Below are 12792 nucleotides of genomic sequence, written 5' to 3'. Positions count from 1 at the left end.
CCGCATCTCCATATGATTATATGCCAAATAGCACAATGGACCATTGGTTTCAGCAGTGAAGCAGATTGCCTTTCTACTCTCTCCATGTGTTCAGTGAATGATTGAATTAAGATGTGTGTGTGTGTGTGTGTGTGTGTGTGTGTGTGTGCCTTGCTATGCAGTGAATGCACACAATATGAGGGACATCTTTCTGATTTTGAGCTGCAGCTCCTTTTGCACAATCCACGTCAAATGCTTGAAAATCTTTCTCTAACTCGTCTGCTTCTCTTTACCTATATCTCCTCCTTTGTCACTGGTATAGATTCAATAAGTGAAATCAATAAGGGATAATGGATTTTATCTGGATTCACCTCATCAGTGGACTTCATGAAAAGAGAAAGTGTCCCTTATATTATATTATAATATATATATATTATTATATATTATTATATTATTATATGGACAATCGGCTTCGAATAAAAATAAAAAAAAGCCTGGTTCTGTCTGTACCTTGCAGTTCCAGGAACACGGGAATGTATTGTTACTCATTCGCTGTCTTTGTAGTGCTTTTTCCACTCGTATATGAACTGCTTGTGTTGTTGAAGATTGAGGGTTTTGGCTTATTGTTGCACTTATTGTAACTCATAAGTCTCCGCTAAGTGGCTAAAATTTAAAATACATCATGTTATTGCCGACTGCAAGTCTGCTTGGTGACAAAAGCTTCTTCGTCGAGCAATCTGAAATGTCACACAGGTACACTGAGGGTGAGTCATTAGCACAGCGGCGCTCTGCAGCAGCGGTTTATAAATGGATGTGGAATGAGCCCAGGGCTGCCTTGAGATTTTGCGGAAGAAAAAAAATAAAATCAATATGAAACAAAATTATTACATCTACTTCATTACAGTGCAATGACCTTATAATCAAACTTTCTTCTCCAAGTTAATCCGATTTGCGATCGCTGGTGCTGTTTTATGAGCACACAGGGCTTTGTGTGACATTTTCAAGTTGTCAATAATTTGGACTACCTGGAATGTCTTTGTGGAGGATGAGAACCGACTGTTCACAGGCAGAAGCCCTTTACAAAATCTCTAATCCACTTGTACTGGGAGAGTCAAATCAAACTCTGACAGCTCTCACAACACATTATATTTTCATTACACTACATTGTAATCATCATTTTTAACGCCGCCACCCCCTTCTTCGACATGAATATTATTGATTCCATCATCATTTAGCAACCCACAGCAAAGATGGCCGGCAATAATGTGTATCACTAATATCTCCCTAAAGTGAAATACTTACAGGAGACAAATAGGTTGCACACAAACTCTATCAACATCAAGCAGGTTAGATTGCCTAAGACCCCCAACCACACACACACACAGTACATTATGAGAGAAGCTTTTTTTTTTTTTTATGCAATTTTCCTTTTGGTTCTGAGCAGGCAGACGGACACTGTGTGATATCACATTTGTATTATAGCTTGCAATTCAGTATTCCCTGGGGGGTGGATATGGGAGCCTAGAGGGCATAATGTGCACCAATAATGAAAAGCATCAAAACCTAGAGGGCAGAAACTGAATCCTAAGAAATTGGCCATTTGCAGCGAGTTATAATTTTGCTGAGAGAATAGTCTTGGTGGGAAAAAAAAAAGGAAAGCGTTCATTTTTTTTTTCCAGATGCAGTCTATTCACTGATTAGAAAGTCCTATTAAAGTCGGAGAATAATGTACACCGCTAAGCCCCCAGGTGACTTGCATTGCTAGATTAAGATTAGTTATTTCTTGCACAGCATCTCCATGTCACCGTATTTGCTTTCTCTTTAATGGGTAACATTTTGGGGAAGATTTGTAGCTGTGCTGTAAAGTCTAACCTTGATGTGGGATGCATTGGTCAAGGTGAAGGGTTCTCAAATGTTTTCAGGCTATGGATATTGATAGGATTTTATGCGAGGAATGGAGGGATGTTTTGTTGTTTTTGATGTAGTATTGAATTGTATAACTGTCTACACTGTACAGTGGAGATAATGCGAGTGAAAACTATGATTAGAATAGTCATTCTTATACATACTCTAACTGGGATTATTTCTAGTGAATTAAATTATAGTGGAATTAAACTGTTCCCCTGCTGGGGGCCCCCTTGGGGTCCCCGGACCCCACTTTGAGAACCACTGCTCTAGGTTACTCTGTAGCCTTTTTGTCCACCAGCCTGGGAAAGCCTTGTTGTAGGCTTTACTCCACTTAGGTCATTTCACAGTGAAAAGAAGACCAAATTTAGTTTCATCACTGGATGGTGTGGATTCAAATCTTTGCATTGTCATCTGTTTGTATTATTTTTTGGACTAGATAACGCCGGCAATATATTCTCCGCCTCCCAGAATAATCCTTAACCAGCCGAGATAGTCCAAGAGAAAAGTTCCTTTGAGATAGGCTACTCAGGAAAATTGAAAAAAGTTATTATTAATCCTATTGCCCAGCACTAGCCAAAAAAGAATATGCAAGCACACACGCACACGCTCACACACACACGCACACATACACACACACACACACACACACACACACACAGTGGAGGAATAAAATTAGGAGGTTTCTGCCAACATGGAAAACAATCAGCTTCTGTCAGGCGAAATGAGCCATGTAGCTCAGAGATGCTTGATTTTATTGCATATTTTACTGAATAACAAAGACAATGAAAATGAGAATGTTTTAGGTTTTACACCAGCTTTACATTCTCGCTGCATGCTAAAGGTGTCTTAGAGCATGCAGGTTATGTTAAAGTCTGTCTATCTAATTTTCCATAAGGGCAAACTCAAAATCCTTTGGCTGAAAGCAGCTGAAATCCTATAGTCCAGAAATATCACTGCTGGCAAGCAGCTGCATTCAGAAACAGAAATGTTGTTTTGTTGGAAATTGAAAAAGTGAATTGAGATTGGCCTACATTAGGCTAATAATATTCTATTTCTGTTATAGCCTTTATGAGAAATTAAAACTGTTTCATAAGGATTTTATTTTAGCAAGATTAATTGCATCCTCAGGCAATCCTTGACAAAGATTACTATATTTCTATGATATTCTTAAAGACACTAGTGTGTCTGTGTGCGTTTATAGGGACTTTATTGTAGTTTATGGTATTTCTTAACTCCTATGGTATCATTATAATATTCCTATAGGGACTTAGTCTATGATACTCATTAATGAGTTTATAATGGCCTGGCTTTATGGTATTTTTATAACTGCTATAATATTACTATAGGGCTTTCTGTGGTAATAATGTTTTGACTTGTATTAACTGTATAATGCTTTCTTTTTTTCTGTGGTATTTAAATAGCCTATCATCCTAAAATTTATCATAAGATGACTATCGTTATTTTTCATAAGGGCTTGGTTTGTGGGATCACTTTAAACATCTCTATGTCTTTATTAAGGTAGTCTGTGGCTCAAACCATGCTTGTCAAACTATTTGTCATTACGGGAAACATGATGGGAAACATATTATCCCACCGCCTGGCAGAATCGTGGAGAGTGCGAGTGGGCTGGGATGCTCCAGAGATAGGAGATGGGAGGAGGAGAGAGAGAAGGGCGGGGGATGAGAGAGAGAGAGAAAGAGAGAGAGAGAGAGAGGGAGAGGGAGAGGAAAAAAAGAGCCTGAATCCATCGCTCTCCTCCCTGTGACGTCGGTCGGTCTGGTCCCGGGGTGCGCGGCTCTCCGGTCCCGTCTCAGCAGAAACCACTTGAGTTGGCGCGTCGACCATCCAACACAACCTGCGGTGCGACGCGGACTGTGCGGTGCGGTGCGTTGCGGCTACCCGGTGTCCTCTTCTACTCCAGGCTCCCTGCCTTGTCCCACATATCAGTGAACAGTTTTACACAGCTTGAAGAGAGAGAGGAGAGAGAACCTGAGGCGTTGAAGAAGAGGGAGAGGGCGGAAAGGAGAAGGAGAGAGAGAAAGAAAGAAAGAGAGGAGAGAAGAGAATTGGAAAGAGGTCGTCGTTGTCTCTCCCCTTCCCCCGGCTGAATTTCCATCGAGAAGATGCTGAGAATAGCCGGCGTGTTGGCTGTAGTGGCTCTGGGGCTGAGCGCCGCTCACACCGGTAAAGGTACGGTAGGTGAAGGGCAACTTGCGCTCTGCCTGGCGCGCATCTGTGAGTGCGCGACGGGTTTATTATAAGGGGAAGTGGCTGTGTGTGTATGCCGGGAAATATCCATCTGACTCAGATTGTTCGGACACTGATTACCAGTCTGGCTCTTCTTCCTGACCTTCTTCCCTATAACGACAAATCACTAGGCTATAATATTCCTATAATATTCCTCTAGGGACTTAGAATGGATCTAGGCTGCTCACTAGTGACTTTATAGTCGTATAGTGCTAGTTTATAGTAGACCTAACGGTACTTTAGGGTATATTTTTGTCTCCTCCGGTATAATATCCCTAGAGGGACTTATAGTGTTTCTGCGTCGCATAGGCTAGTGAGTTTATTATTGCACTTTATGGTAAGGGTTAATCTCCTATGGTATATTGTATAATGTTCCTTTAATATTCCTGTATGGACTTATAGTTATAGAACCCTTCTAACATTTAGGCCTATTATAAGATTACAGTTGTTATTGTTTTGTAAGGAGTGGATGTGGGTGTCATTTGAGACATTCTAAAACATTCTAATAGTTGTTATAGGACTGTAGGAATTTTTCAGTAAGGGTAGGTGGTTGTGATTGGCTGTGATTGGCTAAGGGAGGAAGGTGCCACAGTCATTCCCAAGCAGCACTGGAATGCATGATGGCATTATATTCAGTCCCACAATACATGCTGCCTGTCCAAACCTGCCCTAGAGGTAGTAGCCTTTGCAGCCTTCCAACCCCTTTCAGCACATATTGAATTGAGAAGGAGCAAGCTAGGATTAATACAGTGGTGATATTGGTGTTATAATGGATGACTGACCTATGATGTAGACTAGCTTATGTGTGAATTTAAAGGGAAAATCCACTCTAAAACAGAATTCACATCTTATACACATCTGTCATTGTGGACACGGAAGTGTAGATTTGAGAACATGAACAAGTCGCTCCCACTGATCTTACAGGGATATGAGCATATTTCCTGGTTCATACCTGTTAGCACTGCAATAAAAGTTCATTTGGATGTAAACGCCCATCCCTACCTCGAGGTTTTGCATTTGCAGAATCAAATCTTCCATAGATTTCCCCCAGTTTCCATCAAGTTGCCCAACTTATGAATTTGCATACCTACTTTGTGAATTCTGCTTTGACTGGATTTGCAAGTAACAGGCCGATTTTGTTAAGCTCATTAACATTCCGAAACATTTGACAAATAAGCACCAAAGCCACTGATGCATGATAATAATGATATCCAGATCTCATGAATGCATGTCATACTGCTGGCAGTTTTGCTCCCCCGGTGAGCTAATTTTAGGCCTACCAGTATTACCGTTGCAGAGGGACTGCTCTATTCTCTAGTGAGCTTGGCATGTGCCGTAGGTGAGCGGGTAGATATGGCAACAGGTATGGACTAATCAACTCCCTGTAGACAGGGGCTGGCGTTTAGACAGTGGAATAACAAGGTGACACCTGTCATTTTCATCTGGCAGCCAAGAGGCGCCATAAGTGTGATAAGCCGTTCATCCTCCTGCCTCCTGACATGGAGAAAGAGACTCCCTGCTGGTTGGCTGGCTGGCTGCAGCTGTAATCTCTGTTCTGTATGGAAGAAAAACATATGCTAATAGACCTGCCGCAGACCCTGACCCAGCCCAGAGGTCAAGCTTTTGCTTCATATGCACTTTCATTCGACTATCCTGTGCTGTGCTGTGAGTGTGTGTGTGTGTATATGCATGCGCACAGATTGTATGTTAACAGTATGTGTGTATTTGCGTGATCTACCCCTACCATCCAATGTGATGAGCTCATACTATAGCATACACATTGTTCAACATGATAGTTGTGCTCTCAGGAAGGATTTTTTTTCCATTCAGTGCTTGGCTGTGAAGTAAACAAATTACTGCCAAGTCAATGGGGGTGGAAAAACCGAGCACACCATGGTTCTAATTGAGTCCCCTGGGCTACCGTACAGTGCAGCTAAATTCAGGAGAAAATAAGAGTCCATTGTCTCTCTCAGATAGGTCTATCTCCTATCTGTTGCTACGCTGACCCTTGCTGCTTTTCCTATTTCCCACTCCAATTGGTGGGGAGCGGAAGCCATGAGACACAACAAACCCCGGTGCATTTTCCCATTTTCTCCCCTCCGTATCTGTTTTTCCATTTTAATTTTCCAAATGACAAGTGAAATGGCGCATCCGTGTCAAGTGCAGTGAAGGATCCGCCTCCGGAGCGGCAGTATGCGAAGCTGTTTTCCAGATAACTTTGAAGCACCGCTACTCCTGTCATTTTCTGTTTAGCCACCGTTTCATTCCAGGAAAGCGTGGACGTGCAACTTTCTTTAATCACAGTCACCCTCAAGTCATCCATTCAGACTTTCCGAGTGTGTGTGTGTGTGTGTGCATCTACTTAAGAGTGTGTTTCAGAGTTGTCGGTGATCAGAGCTTGAAGCACTTACATTTATGTGTCTGTGTGTGTGTGTGTGTGTGTGTAGGTGTGTGCGTGGGTTTGCCCGTGCACGCGCAAGAGAGTGATAGAGTGTAGCCAACATGTTGACAGCCGCCAAGTATGCAAAAATTGGGCAAGGAGGCGATGTCGTTTACAAAGGAATTATTGCATTCGCAGATACATGCTGAGGCTCAAACGATTTCCCCAGGACCGACCGTGTCTCTGCTCGATGGGGAGAATCTTTTGGCGGCGGAGCAGAAAGCAGCAGAGAGTTGTTTTTTTTTTGCCAGTGCTGCCCAGAGCCTCGCTTTTGTGTAAATCCAAGCAATATGAACTCTGAATTTAGATAGCTCATTACCAGCACAATGTATTTTAATTCAGCTACCCACTGTGTGACTCTTTGTCGGTGGGAACCTTTTGCGGCTTTATTATTTTCCGGATAAACACGCTATACGGTTATGTTTTTTCTGTCTGTAAACATGTAAATAGCTAGAATGCAATTTTCGGTCCGTGGAGGAGGAGGAGGAGGCTGGGCTCTTACTCGGTAACAAGCTTTGGACCGTGGCTAGTGTGAAGCCTGCTAGTGAAGCTGTAGGATTAATTGACACGGCCCTCATGATTTATAGTATTGTATTAGTGTATGGACTGTATGTGTGTGTGTGTGTGTGTGCATGTGTATATGAGGGATAAAGAAAGCCGAGAGGAAAGCCAGTTGAGGATCCCATTAGCAAATAAAAAAGGGGGTGACAAAAACAAGAGGCAGATTTATGTCCCCCCCTTTGGAGAGAGGAAGTGCATTATGGGAGCGCTCTATAAATCCCCGAACAAGACGGTGTGACACGGGCGCAAATCCCGCTCGGCCCCGCTGCGACCGGGGGGTGGAGGTGGGGGGAGGCAGGGTTCGGCAAACATGGAGGAAACATCACAGATTCCACTAGCGCCGCTCTGTCCTCCCCGTTTTCAAAGCTTCACTGATCTCAGTGCAGCCCTTCTCCGTGTGAGAAGTAGGAGGGCTTAGCGGCTGCAGCCGTGGAAGAGTGCCAGGCCGCTGATCCCAGCGCAGTCCTGCAGCCATCAAGAGACAAAAGATAGAGGACTATGACTCAGTGTGGATATGTGTAAGCTATCCTCTTCAAACAAGGAGGAGGAGTGCTGCTGTGATCCTGCGATTACTGATACTAGATCAAGATGCCTTTAGTGTGTGTGTGTGTGTGTGTGTGTGAGTGTGTGTGTGTGTGTCACTATCAGAGCCTTGGGTATCACACAGCTCCTTATACCATACTGAACTTTGTTTTTTTAGCGAACAAATGCTGTTTGTTTTTGCTAACGAGTAATCGTTCCTTTTCTTCCTGCTTCATTCTGGCAATGCATGCGAATCGTGTAGTCGAGCAAGTCATGAGTGGGTGTTTTTTTTTTTTTTGTCTTTCTTTCAAACGTACAGACACGGCAAGGCAGTATTGGAAAAAGTTTTGTCCCTGAAAGCTGTTATCAGATCTTACTGCAGCGTGCTTATCTAAGACATTTGTATTCCACCGTGGCCTACGCTTACATCTTCCTCCGTCTCTCCGCTTACTCTATATATCTGCCTCTTTTTGTTCTACCTCATGTATTTTTGTCTCCTCCAACCCTCTTGTCTTTTTAGATGGGAATAGTGGAGGGGTGGGGGGGATGGGGGGGGGTGTAGGTGTACAGTCGCAGTGTGTACGAGCATGTAGTTCAGTTGCAGACTGAACTGAGTGCAGCGCATAGTGAGTGGGTGTCTCGTCTTTCTCTCCTCCTTTTTGTTTCCCTGAGTGGTCATGGCTGACCATACTTGGCAGCAGATATTCAGACAGCCAAGGCCCATTGATTTGCCCTACAAAGTGTGTGTGAGAGAGAGAGAGAGAGAGAGAGAGAGAGAGAGAGAGAGAGAGAGACAAGATTATTTGATCAGAGGCAAGGCCTCAGTAGCTTTTGCAGAATTAAGTTTCTCCAGTGTCTGTTTGAGCTGCGTTTGATGAGAGGAAAGGAAACTAAAGGACAAAGGAGAGATGTCTTAATAACAGAATTATAAAAGCAGTTGGGGCTAGATAGAGAATTTCAACACCTGTGTGCTGCTTACACTCACTTATACTTTCCAGCAGTAACAGAAGACAAAGATTGCAAAAAGCTGCTAGTATCCGCACTGTATATTTGTGTGTGTGTGTGTGTGTGTGTGTGTGTGTGTGTGTGTGTGTGCTGCACTTCAGTTCTTTGGGATAATCAACCTTGTTAGAAGTTTTAAGTGTCTTGCCAGGCTCTTTCCATGGTCCCTTGGTGTTCTGCTATCATGGCCTACATGGAGTACACACCACTCATTCACACACACCCAAGTGCTCTCCAGGATTTTCAAAGGACCTCATCTGCCACCACTTCAGTCTTCCTCTCCTCTACTTTCTCCTCTTTTTCTCCAATCACTTGCCTCCCCTCCAATCTCGCCAGTGCGCTGCCTTCCATTTCTCAGTGCTGGGAGATGACACACACACACACACACACACACACACACACACACACACACGTACGCGCACACACACACACACACACACTGATGAGTAGAAAAGGGTTGCACAGATTGATAGTGTGTGACCTGTCCCTCTCCACCAGCTGGGTCTAGCTGACCTCAGAGGAAATGATCAGAGGGAGAAGATGGAGAGAATTAGAGGAAGAATGAGAATAGAGAGGGTCAGAGAGAAAAGTTGCAGATCTTTGCCTCGGTGGCTCACATAAATCTTCACACTCGACGATTGGAGCACGCTGAGATGAGGACAGGCTTTTATAATGGACACCCACACAGAGGAAGGCTGACTAACAGGCTGCCTCGCCGAGCCTCGTCGAGGTTCAACCTGGTTCACCTCTCTGCGTTTGCTGCTCACTGTTCGCTGTCATTGTCAGCGGCTTCATTGAAACTAACTGCTGCTATTTATTTTGTCGTGCCATTCTGCTGTTCGCTCGCTCACAATGCTGTTTGTTAGGAACCAGTGTAAGGCTTGTTCAGTTTCAGGACCAAGGACAGCTCAAGATCCAGGTCAGCCCTGCTTAAGTTTCTGTTGCCTGCAACAGATGCTCTTTATTGTCAGTCTACACACGCAACGCAATGGGAAATGGTTAGCAGTGCATTAGTCTTCGCTAATGGTTTGCCAGGTTGAGCATTATCCACAGGTATTGGACTGGTGGTATGGACATATTAGTCGAGCAGTAATTGTTATTTTCTTCATTAGTCTACACTCTCTCAGAGCCCGACGGGTATAAACACACAAGCACACACCCACACCCACACCCACACACAAACACACACAGTCCCTGTGCGGTGTTGCCTTGATGATCGTGTTAAGTGCTCATCACGTGCGTGTCTGTTCTCCTATCTGTGCTCAATTTCAATTAATCCGTCCATTTCCCCATGAAGGCAACAGTTGTCATCCCATATGCTATCCACTTACAGCCTGAACAGGAGCTGGCAGAGCTCGCACCTATACACCCAAACACTCCTGCACGCACACTAACAAATAAACAAAAACACACACACGCCGTAGCTTTCTTACAGCTGCTGTGCATAAAAACATAACCACATAACCGACATAAACATTTTCTAATTGCTGCACTCGCAGACGCGCACACTCGTGTAGCTCTCAGGGCTGTGTGGGAGGTAAAACTACATCGGCGGGGGGCCCGCCAATACGTCGTTGCTGATAAAAGGCATGTTATTTAGCTCCGGTTGTTGTGACTTCCATTACTTGTGTCAGCATCCCTGGCGTTGGTCCAGCCTGCCGGCAGATGCTGCAGAGTCTGTCACCTTACTGAGGCGGTAATGATGGGCGACCGGTGATGGGAGAGGAGGTCTCCCCAGCTTGTGCCTGTCTACCTACAGTATATCTGCTCTGCCATCATTAGGCCGCAGCTATTTCCCTTTCATGTCCGCTGTAATGTGAGTCATAATGCGTTTCTAAAGGCAAGGGAGGTGGGTGCCAAGCATTTAGTCTTATCCAATATATTATCACGTGTAGGCTATGTATTTTTAATGTGTGTTTATGCATCCTAGATTACTAGGATAGGTTTGTAAGCTCATCCTCGCTGTTCTTTTAATGGCTGGGGATGTGTTTTTTTTTATTCTCTTTTGGAAATATTGTAGGCTCACAGAAGATTGCAAGACAACAGATGGGTTATGCGCTTTAGCAGACATACAATGCAAATGCCTGGCGCTGTCCTTGGTCCTGAAACAAGCCGACGCCGCTCAGGCAGAGCTGTATTTATGGAGCTATCCGCTGTGCTGAAAGCAAACCGCTGTTCTATTGTCTTGGTATGCACTCATGCCTGTGTGTGTGTGTGTGTGTGTGCGTGCGTCTGTGTGTGTGTGTGTGTGTGTGTGTGCATTTGCATATACAAGCGTGCATGAATATTGGTAGGGTGTAGATGTGTGAGAACACACCAGGGATCTGACAGTCCGTCACAGCTATGATAGGGCCGGGCAGTGATTGATGAGTGACAGATGGACGGTTGAAAATGGCCAGAAAGCGTGCAGCATCTCAATGGGAATGCTAAACAGTGGCGTTTTTAACATGCGCGTATAGCTTTCGCATGGTGAGGCGTGATGGCAATGGCAATGGCAATGGCAATGGCAGTTTATTTTTAAAGCGCATTTCATTACAAGTAAACTCAATGTGCTTTACATTGAAAGACAAATACAGGCATAAAGCATGAGAACATAGGTAACATGATGGTACTGTAAGACTGCATGATGGATACTCTCACCGGTTTGAATGCATTTGAGATGATGCTGATGCTAAGTACAAGGGAGCGAAATGGAATTAAATGTAAATCTAAACATGAGGGGCTGAATCCGGGAAATCAGAATCTGGTTTAAATTCTTGGTGTGTGTGTATGGGCACACGTTTGTATTTCTGAGTGTGTGTTCTTGTGTTTGTCCATGACTCTCTCTAGCACCAGGGCCACACAGCCCAGAACCATAAAGCATCTAAAAATGAATGGTGTTCCTACAGTCTGAAGTGTATTGAGTTGTGGCCTGTGACTCTCTCATGCCGGCTGCTGTGCCATATTTTCAACCTGCTATAGAAATCTAGGCACAAGGATCCATGAATCCTACGGCTTTGTGATGGGTTCCTTGAGCAGTGTGTGTGTGTCTGTGTGTGTGTGTGTGATTTAGTGTGTGTGTGTGATTTAGTGTGTGTGTGTCTTGTGAGTTATGACAAGGCAGTGACTCAAACTTAAAATATGTCTATGTGTATTGTAGTGTCCTTCATTCGCAGACATCTGTCGCAATCGTTTGCTCACACACGCGCACGCGCGCGCACACACACACACACACACACACACACACACACACACACATGACACACAGGTGGAGCATTTCAAGTGAACAGGTGGGACCAGCCTTGTGTAGAAGGCCTGTCACGGATGCAGCAATTTTATCCTTCCGCTGTAACTGGGCCACTGACACACACTCACACCCTCGCACACACACACACACACACACACACACACACACACACACAACACAGAGTGGCACACACACACTGACACACTGTGAGCTCTTCCTCTCCCCTCTGTCAAGGTGCACCCCAGTTCCCTGTGGTAGTTGCACAGGCCCAGTAATTGCATGCCCAAACACGTGTGTGCATGCGTGTGTGTATGTGTGTGTGTGTGTGTGTGTTTACGTGAGTCTGTGTCGAGCCCCGAGGGACGTGAACCCTCTGCTGGGATGCCTCATTTTTTAACGGGACGCTCAGGGCCTCATTTGTCCCTGTGTGTTTTGGGAGAAATCACCAAGCTCCACCCAACTCCACCTCCCCAGACAGAAAGAGAGAGAGAGAGAGAGATTGAAAGAGAGAGAGAGAGAGAGAGAGAGAGAGAGAGCACTGGGAGTACCTGTCAGCTCTCAGATGCCCAACAGGCACCGGGGCAGTAGTTAGCAGAAAGGCACAGTTTGGCACGTTTGTTTTTCAAAACCTGCATATCCCCATATGACACAGCTGTTTATTGTGATGTAGACTAGCTGTCACACTGCAGCCGCTGTGCTTCTCATGCCTCCTGCACCTCTTCATCCTATGGCCTGGTCCTGGAGCAGACAGTAGCGATGGCTGTGGCAGTCCCTCGTGTTATTGGGGAGGATCTGGGTCACTGTGTACCTGCCCCTCCCACCGCTTTGCCTCCTCTCACTCCCCCCCCCCCCCCCCCTTCATTCTCTCCTCTATCCTCCCTCTATCTTGCGCGCATCTCGCCGTCGT

At 44.9% G+C, this 12792-nt stretch overlaps 1 protein-coding gene across 1 annotated transcript in view; it reads left to right on the top strand.

The window, feature by feature from the left end:
* Window positions 1-3791: 3791 nt before the first annotated feature.
* The window catches only part of LOC139910040 (calsyntenin-2-like), a 208387-nt gene continuing 199386 nt past the window's right edge, over window positions 3792-12792 (top strand). The window contains exon 1 of the mRNA XM_078284020.1: window positions 3792-4077. Coding sequence (XP_078140146.1) covers window positions 4011-4077 — 67 coding nt within the window. The 5' untranslated portion in view covers window positions 3792-4010. The remainder of the gene's footprint in view (window positions 4078-12792) is intronic.

The sequence above is a fragment of the Centroberyx gerrardi genome, chromosome 6 (assembly GCF_048128805.1).
Source record: "Centroberyx gerrardi isolate f3 chromosome 6, fCenGer3.hap1.cur.20231027, whole genome shotgun sequence".
Taxonomy (NCBI): domain Eukaryota; kingdom Metazoa; phylum Chordata; class Actinopteri; order Beryciformes; family Berycidae; genus Centroberyx; species Centroberyx gerrardi.
Note: the sequence above shows the minus strand (reverse complement) of the source record. Positions and strands in the feature narration are given on the sequence as shown.